We start from the raw sequence: 13,882 nt of genomic DNA, 5'->3' as shown, positions 1-13,882 counted from the left end.
TTGTTTTAAAAATATTTTATTCTTTAGAAAATACAGTGTTGAATACAGTGTGTTCTGCTTCTCCTTGCCCCAAGCTCAAACCCACACTGCCACCCAGCTTGCTCCCTCTCTCCCCCACAGGCTGTGTCTGCCACACAGCTATCACTGATTCAGCTGTGCAGCGGCAGCTCTTGTGCACATAAGACAAAGGCTGCTTCCAGCACATGACATGGCAATTTTATCACCATGACCTAGTGGTAAAATCTCCAGAAGCTGCCAGTCTTGCCTAGGGCTGCCCCTGCTGCAGCTGTAGAGGCCGATAGCACCACTAGGGAATTCCCCCCTAAAAGTCCTTAGTGTAGACAAGCTCACAGTACTACCGATGTGTGCCTTTTGGAGTTTGGGTAGGCACTGGAGGACTTGAGGGCTGCTGGGAGCCCCAAGAAATCCCCCATCCTCCTATGGAGGTGGCTCATATCCAACTGCCCTTAACCATGCAGTCAGCAGCTGAGATAGGCCCCAGATCAAAATCAATTCAATTTGGTGCTGGTTGTACCAAGAATTTCCTTGGCTTTCACCATTCAGCAACACCTGGATGGCCTATGCAACTCCCAGGACAGACTGGAGACCAGGTCTTTGTAGATTTGGTGTCCACAGGACAAGACACTAGCCTGGTAAGCGTCCTAGCAGGAGGAATGGGCACCTTAGTCCATTGCTCGCACACACGCCAGCTCTAAGTATGCCTGGCTAACCTCAAGAATGTTCAGGTTGGTGTAGAAGGGGACTCAAAGGACCGGGGGCTACAGAGCGGCCCCATGGTAGGGGCTGATGGAGCTATTCAGAGGGCAAAGTTCATGCAATGAGTTCTGTGGTCCCACTCTCTCCCCCATCCCTCTCTCTAGGGAAGGATCAGAGAATGTGACTCTGAGGCTGCTGTGACATCTACACAGTAGCCTAGCAGAGGACAAATCCATCAATGTGCCCTCCCTAAAAAAAACAACTTGAGGGCAGAGTGGGGTAGGTGGTTCTTCCTCCAACTCACCCAAGAAAATGGGGGTGAGGAAGGGAACTACTGCAGACAGCCCCATTGGGGAAGTGGCAGATGATCTTCAGGCTACACGACTCCTTTACGTTCCTCAATGAGCCTCTGAAGATCCCAGCCACTCCCCATGCCCAAGGCCTGCCAGACATCATTCCCAAATGTCTGGGGGTCAGTCACCAACTCCAACCCAGGTACAAATTTAGAGTGGGGAGAAGAGTGGCTACATGGCTACCCCTTCATCCCACATGATTCCAACTACTCCAGGACCAGAATTTGCCTTAAGCATGGGGTTACTTTATGGACTAATTGGGCGAGGAGTACTAATGCTGGCTATGGGTTTTCTCTTCCTTTACTGAAGTTTTGATAGGTCCTATAGCTACATTTGATCATGTATTAGGAGAGTATCAACTGGACCTTCGCCATTATTATATGGCAATGTTCTGCATCAATAGAGCACAACAGTGGGATCAAAACTAACCGACGAGCCCAAACAACATATGTTCTAGAGACAGTCTGAGTGACCTAGTTTACATTTAGACTCTTTTCTAAAGTGGATTAACTTTTTTCTAAATGGGGGAGAGACTTGGGAGACAGAAGTCAGTGAACAGGTCAACAGCTACCACCACCCTAGATACTTAATGCCTACAAGATGACCAGGTCTCCATGTCTTTTCCTGGGATCAAGGGTGGCCAGAAGCATGTGATCAAACACTTCCCACGAACCCTCCATGCCCAGATGAGGATGCGGAAAACAATTCCTCGCCTAGGGAAAGAGACTAGAACTCTCCTAACACAGCTGTTCCAGCACTTGCTGTCCTGGCCAATTATACGCTCCTGAAAAGTGGCCTGTGCGCACATTCCTGATGGAATGGGATAACATGAGGCACCAGCATGACAAATTAACCCTCTGGCTTGACAGAACTAATACAGATCACTTATTCACTGGATCTTACCATAGCAGAGGGATGCCCTGGCAGGTGTTAGTATCCCACAGCACAATATAAAACATAGGTCGAATAGGTCCTTGCATGCATAGGATACCCACTCTGTATGTGGACCCTTTCACGTAACTTTCCCAAAGGTATAGATGAACGGACAGTTCAGCAACATCCAGAAATATCAGCAATGGCCGTGCAATTAGAATAGGAGCCACAGAAGATGCAATTACATAACTCCACGAAGAAAGCAGGTGTCCAGGTCTGTAAAGCCATTGACCTCTAGAGTGGGGAGGAAGGGATACTCCCCTCCTCCACATGGCTGGATATTTCATGGTTTGGTCACAAGAGAATCCCGCTGACTAGTTCCCATTACTATTGGCAGGAAATACAAGAGTTCTACTGAAAAGCCAGGGAGGTGAAAACCCAGCTCAGACTGGGACCTGTTGGATAGTCTCTGCTAGGGAAGATGAGCAAGGCCCCTAAGCTAAAATCCCCAGCAATGACTGCTTATGTCTCCTGCCAGGTCAAGACTTACCCCTAACCTGCTGACAGGCATCAGGAAGTCAGCTGCCCCAGCGCTGCCATGATCAGTTCCAGGCGGTAAGGCTAGCAGCCAAACTCTTGGGGGTTAAAGGACTGCTGAAAACCTCGCAACAAGGAGATAGATGGGCTGAGCTGGGAGCTGGTAAAATCCCTTCCTCACCACCTCCCTGTCTTGTGCTGTAGACCCAAGTCACCACCATTTCCTGCCAGGAAGGGACGAGCTGACCTCAATCCAGACTCTTCCTCCTCAGGGACTGGGACAATCCCTGCTGCAGAAAATTACCCTGGCTGACACCTTCTTTTAAGTTTCCATGGCAGCCAAGAGAACAAAACAATGGCTTCGAGTCTAATGGAACACCACACACTTCTAATTATACAGAAGGCTGAGTCCCCTCAGATGTGGTACAGACAGACAAGTCAGAGGCTGCCCAGGGGCTGGAATGACGTGTGCATTAAATACTGTGACCCACGGGAACAAACATCTACTAGGTGGATTTTCAAAAGCCACAACTCTCCCCTTTTCACGGCAGTGGTCCTGATGCTCTAATGCATGTGGGCCCAGACAGCACATGCTCCTTCCCCATCACCACCACAGCTCACCTCACCTTTCCTCATGGGCCACAGATCTCACCTGTGTCCCTGGGAAACATTCTTACATAGACACTTCTTTGCTCAACCTGGTTTACGTGGATCTACAACAGTCTTTCAAGCACCAAGCATTCCCGGTCAGGGTGAACGGACAGCCCTGCTAACCAGAGTGCAGAATGCAACAGATAAACCTGCTGATGTTAATGTCCTCCCAAATCAGCAAAGCTGCACCATTAATGATCAGTGTGACCGTGTACTGTACCCCACAGCTATAAGTTGCTACCCCCACTGCCCTGGTAGACGAGTGCAGCGCTGGAATGAAGGATGGGGATGCAACTGCTGGGTACACTGAAGGGTTAAAAAATCATGTGAGGATGAATGATGTTATGGTTGACTAGGATGCACAACGCACACCTGGTTGGCTGTGGGGTGCTACCCTATGTTCAGAAATCCCTGTGGCTTTGGATGGTGGATTCAGGACTGAATGGGTGTCAGAGGCTCAGGAAGGGAACTTGGTGAGTCACGGCAGGATGCTAATGCAGCCGCAGGGCTGGGAGTGAGTGTCATGAGATATGTTCCTGCACTGATGCAGTATGGTGAGGCAGCCCAGAGCCAGGTACTGGAGATCATGGGTCCAGTGGATCTGCCTGGGTTCAGATCCACTGGACCCATGATCTAGGGAGGTGGCTGGAGCTGCAAGATGATCAAATCCCAGGCAAAGAAGAGCTGCCAGCAGGAGTTGATGGCTCAGGGCTAGCCTCCCTTGTCCTCTCGACTCAGCTGTCATGAAGCAAACCTGCGACAAAGGGAAAACTGCACCTGGTTTAACTGCCTGCCAGAGAATTTCACATATCACAGGTAGGATACAGCTTGAAATTCCTTTACTAGATCAGAATCCAGTGCCACAGACCTAGGGCTTCTCCTGGGCTGCTCTGTAAGCCAGAGAAGCCAATGGGTGGAAATGGAGGTGACTAGAGGAGCCTTCACACCTGGATACACAAATCCAAGCCAAAACATGGACTGAGAAATACACAGAACAGCTTTCCAAAAGCCACTGCCTTTCCGCCCAGAGGTGAGCAGCTGCCTGGCTTTCACTCACCTAGACAGCATGCCATTGTTCTTGGGGAGGTGGGGGGGGGGGTCACTGATCACAGACCACCTGCCCGTTGAGTGCGTTCATGCCAAGCCTGCCAGCCTCAGGGTGAAGTTGCCCTGCTGTGGCTGGGAATGCCAGGGCAGTGTTCCTGCCCCATGCTCCCCAGATCCCACACACCAGCAGAGCTGCTGGCCCCCTTCCTTGGGGAGGCAGCCGTCTGGCACGTATGTACCAGGGCACTGGCCAGCTGAGGAGACCGTTCCATAGAGGAGAGTTTTCAAGATTTAGGGACTTGGACACAGAGAGCGGAGGCCTGTAGCAACACATTCAAGGGGAGGGGGAAAGCCTTTGGTTTTCACCATCAGATCAGCCCCAACCAGGATTTCATTCCAAGGCCACTGCATAACACGGCTTATTGGTAAGTGAGCCCTTCAGTCAGTGCAGGAACCAGGTAAACCAGGTCACAAGGCAGGTGAAGTCGCAAGAGCATCAGTTTAAATCTCATTTCAGACTAGAACAACCATTCTGCTCAGGAGTTACACAACAAAAGAGCAAGGGGGAACAGAAAATAAACACACGCACAGAACCCTCCCCTGCCCCAGATTCTTCCCCCCCCGCCCCCCAAATGAAGCCATTGTTCATGATTTTACTAAAGAGGAGAGGGAGGGAAAGCCTCTCCGGGCTCAGCGGGCAGGCTCAGAAGTGGAGACATGGATCCTGTCGACAGGGCCCTTCTGGGCACCATTCGAAGTTCACAGTCCTATTCCTGATCCGGCTTCCTGCCCTTTGGGATCTAACTGTCCTCGCCGTTCTCCCCCGGCCCTTTGATCAGTCGCTTCTGTCCCCGTTTCCCTACGGGGCCCTTGGGCTTGGCGAACGCCTGCTTGAAAGCGTGCTGCTTGGGGTGGACCTCGTCATACAGGAACTCTGCAGTCAGCTCGGCTCCATCGTCAATCTCGATCTGGCACACAAAGGGCACAGGAGGGGGGGGGGGGGGTTAACACCACAATGCCGGTTCCTGATGCCCTCAAGCCACTGTGGGGAGAGAACGGGGGCCTCTCTCCCCAGCTCTGAGACAAGAGCCCCTCACCGCTGCCCTCTGCGCCTCACTCACCCCTGGAGAAAATCAACTCCCTCCTTTCCGCCCACAGTGTTCTCTCCACTCTCACATCCAACTGGGCTCGGGGAACCGAGACTTCCTGTTCTTCAGAGCTATATGGCTTCCTGGGGTGTCATTGGCACAATCACCATGCTCCAGGCAGCCCTTGGTGGGAAGCAATTACCTTGGCCCCATGCCACCAGCCAGCCTCTCCACCAGCCATTCAAAATGCTTGCTCTGCAGCCGCTCTTGGGACCGTGGCAGCTGATGTGACAGACAACATCTCTAACACTCACACATCAGTGCAGGTGAACGCTAGTTCAGATTTGCGCCCGCTGTGAGGAGATGGATCAAAGGGCACTAGAGCCTCGCAGTGAAAGGCCGTGAAAAGCAGGAGGAAGGACAGGGGCAGCTGACAGCCTCACATGGCTGAGCTGGTGCCTGACCCCGTTTGAGACGAGATTTCAGGCCAGACAGAAAACCCATCTCAGACCCAAAAATAAGCCCAACCTCCATTGATTTGATGCTGGTTTTTAAATCAGACATTTGAGATGGGAAGAGACTTAGGAGGTCCTCTAGTCCAGCGTTTCTCAACAACTGGTCTGTGGACCAGCATCGGTCCCTGACATCTCCCTGATGCAGCAAGCTAGTCTCTGGGATCAAAAAGGCTGAGAAGCACTGCCCTAGTCTACCCTTGAGGAAACAGTCTTGCATTGGCCCCTTTAGTATGTTCTCCTAGATGCTCCCCAGGCCACTCTGAAATGACTGAAGGGATGGGGATTTCACTACTTCTCTTAGACATCAGTAGGACTGTGCCCTTGGATGTTCACCTTAAATGTTCCCTTGCTCAGCTCTCTGGTGGGTTCCCTTTGGAACACCCAACAATTCCACTCTCTCCTCTTTTTTTATGCCCTTCAGAGACTGGCAGAAAGGTGTGCATCTGCTCTCTCCATTGTCCAGCTGGAGGGGCATGACCTACTGGCCAAGTGTTAGGAGACAAGGCAGGAAACACAGATTTACCTTCTTTATAATCTCCAGGGAGAACTCCTGCTCCACAGTGTCAAGCAGCCGGCTCTTGCAGCTGGAGTACAGCATACGCTCCTTAATGCCGCACTTGTACCCAGGCATGGAATAGATGAACACTGCAAGAGAGTGCAAGATGGTCAACACCACCCCAGACTTAAAAGTTGAGGAACATCTGCAAACTGAGATCCAGCAGTGAGAATTCAGTCCTAGACCCTGCCCACCTCGCCCCTGCATGCCCACAAGAGTGCCACACATGCAGTCCTATGCCAAGCTTGCTACCATAGACAGGACTGAGACAGTAAAACCACCACGGAGAGGAAACCTCCCAAAAAAAAAAAAAAATCAAGAGAAAAAGCCTTCTGCAGCCAAACAGCATCCTCCTCCTAGGACTAAACGTTCTGGTGCCTGCAACCGGACTGCCCCAGACACATCCTTGGCACTGGCTTCCACAGCACTTCTTTAGCAGCAGTGTGGGTCAGGGGCCCTGGTTTAAGGGGTCCTCTGCTGGCATCCGAGGCGCTGGTGGCAGGTGAGTGAGCAAACACCCTTTCATGCTCTTCCGCTGAAGAGAACTGGTTCAAGATCCCAAAACAACTGAGGATAAGAACAGCATGGCAAGAACAAAACGACAGCAGGCCAGCAAAAGCATCTGCCTACTGACTCATTCACTGGAATAGTAGCAGCCCGTGTGGAGGGGAAGGTAGGCCTGGCTCCAGCCAGAGATTACACAGGAACACTGCACTGCACACATGCGCGGAACACAGAACACCACCACGTCTGCCTAGGTCAAGGGGAACCCATCTGACCCAGGCACTCTCTCTCCTAGGGGGGTACAGGTCGAGAAGACTGAGCTTACCCACAGACTCCAGGTAGTCTCCCTCATGAGAGTGCTTGTACAGGAAGAAATGATAGCGACCGGAGTCCTGGGGGATCCTTTTGGGGAGGTCTGCTAGCTCTGTGGCATTTGTATGGACCAGGTCTATAGTCTCCCGCTCGAGATCCAGTTTCTGGTTAAAGGGAAAGGGAGAAAGAATTCAGTGTAAAACACTGAAATCAACGCTCAGAGGCTCAGCAGACGCAGGGAGAGCCCGAGGGCCGGGGCAGGAGCTGGGGGAATTGAAAAGCGCAAGGGCGACTGCCACTGCCTCCTTACCAGCTGGATGTAATTGATTTTCTTCTGCTTTAACAACTGGATGGCCTGCTGCGCATCAGGCTGCAGTGGGAAAGCCAGGCCCTGCAGAGTCTGGTGTTTACTCTCCACACTGATCTCAGTCTTCACCTGGAAACAGAGACCCCAATGTCAGACTGGACCGAGACAAAGCCAGTGAGGAGGAAGAGGAGGAGGGGGGTGGTATAAAGGGAACAAAACCAAACACAAACTGTGCTACTCTAACCCAGCCAGAATGGGTCACTCACAGCTCACTGAGCAACAGGATCTCCTGGGCAGCCCTCGCCAGGAGAGCAGCACCTACCAGGATGGGATACCCACGTGCCAGCTGCAGTGCTTTCCAGGCTGATCAAAGCTGAGGGAACACCCTTTGCCTTGCCTCATTGAGAATCTTAACCCCAGGGAGAAGGGTCATAGCCTATCTGTCATGGGAGATAAGTGCATGTTGTGTGAGAAACCAGCCCCCACGCCCCAGAGAACATAGGGGCCCAGGGCTGCAGTGAGGAGTGATCCTGAGCAGCACACGGACACCCAGTCAGCAGCAGCACTCCAGAATCCATGCAACTGGCCAAGAGATTGTACGCTCCCATCCCAGACAAACAGGCATCCACGTGCCGCGGCCCCTCGAGGCTACACTATTGCAATATGCTGCCCCTGGGGAGGACTCTGAAGGCCGCCTGGAAACCAACAGCTCATGCAACATGGAGCGTCCCACCTGCATAGTGTAGCGAACCATCCGGATATCACACTAACTCTGCCGGACCAGGTACATCTCAGAGTCCTGCCACTTATCTCTCAGGTCCTAAATGGAGTTGGGCAGAATTTGGACACTAGGCACTCACGCCCTGCGGCAACTATATTCAACGGGGACAATGAGGCTCATTCCCACTGGTGCCCGGGACAGGGCACTCTCCAAAGAGGGCCCTCAGCTATGGGATTCACCACTGATGGAGATCACATTGAGTCTGAGTCTTGTTACTGTTAACACAAGCAGGAAGACAGGCCACTTTCAGCACCTCTGCTCTCAAATTTAAGGAGATGACCCCGCTAAGGGTTGAGGAACTAATCTCAGAGATTGCACCAATAAGGAAGCTGCTGAGAAGCAAAGGGAAAAGGGGTAGAAGATTTCTCTTCCCCATCCTTAGGATTCACTGGAACGTTAAAGCTAAGCAACAACTCAAGACACCACTATCACAAGCACCTTAAGACATACCATGTAATAAAGTAGGTGGGTTATTGACCTAGACACCCCTCATGTCCCTTATTCTCATTTGAACGTCTTCAGAATTCAGTAGCACCAGCCTATTGCCCAGGATCGAGAGAGAGGCAGGAGAGACGTCAAGCCTGCTGCACCATTCAAACCGATACATTTACATGGACATACAGGGGAGAGTCCTAGCAAAAGTCACAGATGCCACAATGACAACAAAATTCATTAGTCGTCTAATTTCACCAAAATTCTCAATTTTCTAATAAAAATACAGCTGTCAGACAGCAAACACTAAACCAAACACTGGGCTGCTTAGCCCCTTTAAGACTTCCCAAGGCAGGGGGATTCTTTGGTCTCAAGCAGCCCTGCTGTCCATTCTGGAGGGCTGGTCCAGAGATTTATGTGGCCATGAGAAGTGAGAGGCAAGGACCACAGAGAATCTACTCTGAGTGCCACCTAGGAGCACCATCTTCCCACAGACTTCCAGGGCATCTTGTTCACGTGGGCTGCTGTGTGTTCAGAGAAAATTCTCGATGATGAGGTTTTCCCCACAGCTAATCTTTGCCTGAGTGGAGAGGAAAGTTTTCACTGGTGGAAGATGCCCTCAGCTTGTCATTGTGCATGGCCAGTTATAAATAACTGGGTGCATGAGAGAGACAATCAAGCACATGGATGCTGCAGCTGTCATTGGGGGACTTCAAATGAAACAGGAATGGGAAGCAACTATGGTATTTTCTTGATCAAACTGTACTTTCATTCTCTAGCATCTGGGGTTTTGGGGCCCACATTTCTCAGCCACAAAAACCCCTTGTTGCACAATGGCTTTAGTCAGTTTTGCCATGCGAGGACATCTTCAGTAGAGCTCTGAGGAGAATCTGCTTAGGGTCTCGTGAGACGGCAACATCCTTGGTTGCCGGGTCCTCCAGTGCCATCCCAGGACTTGCTCTGCAACTCTCCAGCTTTGTTCTGTGTTTGTACAGCACCTAACACAATGGGGTCCTGGTCCTTGACTGGGGTTCCCAGGTGCTACTGTAATAAATAATCTCTCCTCCAAACACCCACTGTGTTTTTCAAATTTTGGGGTGTTATGACATAGCGAGATTTTGTTTGCAATTTTTAATTCTCAATACAGCCTTCCAATAAACAATTGACTGTAGCATTTGTGCACCATTAGCTCTGGATAAAAAGTGGTAGTGCAAACCCATCCCCCAGATTCCCACTGAGAATGCCACAGGTGATGGGGAAAATCCCTCAGAGCAAGCCCTGGAAAGTGGAGGTAAGCCACAGGCACGTGACCCTTTAGGTTAAAGGCTTACAGTGGACCACCCTAAGAAGGAATACTCTGCAACACCAAATCCACTCTCCAGTGCACCCAAATCCACTTCAAAGAGGGGGGGGGGGGGAAGCAAAAGAATCAGATTTTTTTCCCATTGGAAATTTAACTTCCCCCACCAGGTAGCTTACTCTTCACATCTCTCTCAGCACCGTGAGAGGCGCTGCTCAGAGTACAGCTTCCATGTGCAAGTGTTTAAAAAGAAGAGACAAAAATCCCACTCAGGAGAGGAGGTGAAGAATGAGAGGAGAAAGAATCCCTCAGACACAGCTCAAAGCACAACACATGGCAGACAACACAGCATACCTCCTCAGCGCTGGGGAATTCTACCAGCGCGGGGCAGCACCAACAGCCCACTACTATCTGTCACATAGAATACAGGGAGACGGAGCCACATCAGTGACAGAGAAGGCAGAGGAGAGAATGGCTCTCTGAAAAGCCTCACACACCCGCTTCAGCTTGGTGACTAGCGGTTGCTAAGCACTGAGAGTCCCGAATGTGCTCTAAAAGCCACGTGTGGAAAGGCTACCTCCCATTGGGGCTGTTCCACTTTAGCTGGTGTTGGTTGTACAATGATTTCCATTGCGACGCCCAGATTCAGCTGCTTGCAGCTTTCTGAGAACACCCATCTTTCAGGCTCAGGCTCTGCTTCCAGAGGAAGGTATTTTACTTGAGGAAAGATGGTTCAGCCATTTTTGAGTGAGGAAAAAAACATTCCTCACTTTCCCTTAAAAAAAAACAACAACAATGACTTTTTAAAATAAGTGACAGTATAGCCAAAATGGCTTCGAAACTACAGATGAAAAGTGCCATGGAAATAGTCATCTCTGAGTACCAGCGCACAGCCAGATCTCATAGGGACATGGGTTTGATTTGCTGCAGTTATCCACATTTGCAAATTACATAATGAGCAGCCAGAGTGACTTCTGTGTGTGCTAATCTTAATAGTGCTGCAAACCAGCGAGATTGTGTGAGCCGCTATCTGTTATGGATAACACTGTTAAGCACTTTTCACCCACAGAGCTTTATACAAGGGAGGCAAGTAGTATTATCCCTTTTATACAGATGGGGAAACTAAGGCACTCGAAAGATGAAGTGGCTTGCCCATGGTCACACTGGAGGTCAGGGACAGAGCAGGAACTGGAACTCAGGTTTCTCAACCACACACTGAACGTACTGCCCTGAATTACTCAAAAGTGACCAGGAACCCTTCACAAATGTTTCAGTAATAAAGTATCTGGTAAGTGACAATCCCACCCCCACCCCCACCCATTTTCCTCCCCAAACATGGCCCCCTTGGGAAAATACGCACAGCAGGGCTGGAAGCATGAGGTCCCACTTCTTCCTCTCCTAAAATGATTCTCTGGCCTTTACAACCCTTATTTAGTGACACCTCAGAGAAAGAGGAACAGGTGCAGAGAAGAGCTACGAGGATGATCAGGGGAATGGTGGGCCTATCCCACAAGAGGCTCATTCAGGCTAGCAAAAAGAAGATTGAGAGGCAATATTGCTGCTCTCTATAAATACATTGGGGGCAAATATCAGGGAGGGTGAAGAGCTATTTAAACTAAAGGACAAAAGTTGGCACAAGAACAAATGGATATTAACTGGCCATCAGCAAACTCAGGCTGGAAATTAGAAAATTTCTAATCATAAAGGGGGTGAGGTACAGCAGCCCTGGAGCTAACTTCCAGTTTATGTCTTATGGTTTTAAAAGCTCATGCTTCAGAACTTCAGAAGGAGGGGTCAGACTAACCCACTCCACCCAATGAATTCTGTTTTTTGTATCTCCTTTCTCTGAAGCATCAGGGATGGCCATGGCTGGAGATGGTACCCTGGACAGGAAGGGCCAGGGCTCTGAGGTGACAAGAATTTTATGTCTCAGGTGCTGAGCTGGCTGGTTCTTGTCCACATGCTCAGTGTCTAACTGATGGCCATGTGTGGGTTTGGAAAGGAATTTCCCTCCAGGTGAGATTGGCAGTGACTTTGGGTGTCTTTCCCCTTTGCAGTGTGTGGGGTGCAGGTCAGTTGCCAGGATTATCGAAGAATAACTCTCTTCATCTCCCTGCCGCAGTGGGGGTCTTGGTCTCTCCTATTCTCTACTTGTGGCATACAACAGTCTAGACTCCCACAGGCTGCAATACTTTTGTCTAATTTGGGTTGCTGGGTTTGGCAGGCGGGTGGCTGGGTGGTTTTTAATGGCCTGTGAGATGCAGTAGATTAGACTAGATGCTTTGGCGATCTCTCTGGCCTTAAACTCTGACACCCCAAGGTTAGGAGGTAGCAAATATGACCATGAAGTGACTTGCCAAGGGGTGGTTTAGCAGCTCATTCCCTGTAGATAATAATCCAAAAGGAATTGGGAGCATAGGACTGAATAAAGTAGGCACAAAATGAGATTCCTGAGCAAGACAGAGGCATGGGGAAAATGCACAAAATATCCAGAGGCCAGCCTACCATCTCAGTGCTAGAGTCCTGCAAGCAGGCGTCCTGGGAGCATGGGGAGAGGAGAAATCAGATCAGCAACTCTGAGCAAAACAGAGGGTAGCTCCCCATACATTTCTCAAACTAACGAACGGGGTGGAGAACACTGACTAAGGAAGGGGGGTGTCTGGACAAAGTACAGCACACAGAGGGGATTGTTTTAAAGGAGAGGAGGGGAATCGACACACACCGGAGGAGAGAGGCCTACCATCTCACTGCTAGAGGCCAGGGAGCGCAGATCCTGGGAGCACAACAAAACACAAGCACAAGGAAAACATCAGCACCAAGCAACCCACCTCCAGAAGGGAGAATCCATTCACACCTGCTAATGGGATTATGCATGAGTCGAGTGGGGGCTGACAAAGCTAATGCAGAGGGAGGTGGAGAATGAAGATGACTAGAAGAGGACTCTAGACACCTTCAGCAACTCTTTGTTGTGGCCTTCTCGGCTCTTCAGTCACCACTGACCCTTCACACATTTTGGATGACTCTCTCTAGAGCAGTGGATCCCAAATTGCAGTCCATGGCTCAGCTGTGGTCCAAAGCAGCTCCCAGTGTTTGGGGGAATTAATGAAAGCCAAGAAACAGGCGACTGGGAAGTTAAAAAGGGAGGTGGATCCATACAAGTAGCTCTCTTCTGGAAAAAAATGTTTCAGGAGCAGTGATCTAGAGGCCTTGAAGAATCAAAGACCAAACATACCACAGTACCACAGAAGGCAGATGATCTTCAGGCCAGGCTGAGATTTGTTTAGTGGAGCAATGTTAGGTTCTCCATAAATACTATTGGGGGTCTGAGTACTATCTCCTGCCCAGATCAACACTCGCACTAAAGGTGGCATCTCCACAGGCAGGACTAGCATGAATAGAGAGTTAAGGATTCAGCATAAGCTGTAGAAATCAGTATTAAAAAAATTGTAATGCCCTTTGATTAATCAGCCCATCGCTCTCTCAAGAGCTACCCAGAGTATCACCATCCGAGACCTAGATCCAGGTACATTAAAATGGGATGAATATCTTAATCCAGGATATCAACACCCCACAAATGTTGCCACCAGATAGCTCTTTTGCTACTAACTTCAAACAAAGGCTTGAGGCATGTGCAATATGTTGTAACAAACTGTCTAATGTAAGAGTGCCCCGAGGGCCACATCTGGTATGGAAATTGTATGGCGGGCCATGGATGCTCACGGAATTGGGGGTTGGAGTGTAGGGGAGGTGAAGGCTCCAGCTGGGGTGCAGGATCTGGGGTGGAGCAAGAAATGAGGAGTTCTGGGTGCGGGAAGGGGCTCCAGGCTGGGGGTGTGAACTCTGGGGTGAGGCTGGGGATGCAGGAGGGTACGCCGGGCTGGGATCGAGGGGTTCAGAGGGCGGGGGGGG

General features: G+C 50.4%; 1 protein-coding gene across 1 annotated transcript in view; it reads right to left on the bottom strand.

Moving 5' to 3' along the window:
• Positions 1-13,882, bottom strand: part of TWF2 (twinfilin actin binding protein 2) — a 99,132-nt gene continuing 85,250 nt past the window's right edge. Inside the window, exons 6-9 of the mRNA XM_032805781.2 lie at positions 7,464-7,589; positions 7,167-7,317; positions 6,305-6,426; positions 1-5,146 (exon numbers count right to left, since the gene is read on the bottom strand). Of these exons, the coding sequence (XP_032661672.1) occupies positions 4,979-5,146; positions 6,305-6,426; positions 7,167-7,317; positions 7,464-7,589 (567 nt within the window). The 3' untranslated portion in view covers positions 1-4,978. The remainder of the gene's footprint in view (positions 5,147-6,304; positions 6,427-7,166; positions 7,318-7,463; positions 7,590-13,882) is intronic.

This window comes from Chelonoidis abingdonii, chromosome 16 (genome assembly GCF_003597395.2).
Source record: "Chelonoidis abingdonii isolate Lonesome George chromosome 16, CheloAbing_2.0, whole genome shotgun sequence".
NCBI lineage: Eukaryota > Metazoa > Chordata > Testudines > Testudinidae > Chelonoidis > Chelonoidis abingdonii.
Note: the sequence above shows the minus strand (reverse complement) of the source record. Positions and strands in the feature narration are given on the sequence as shown.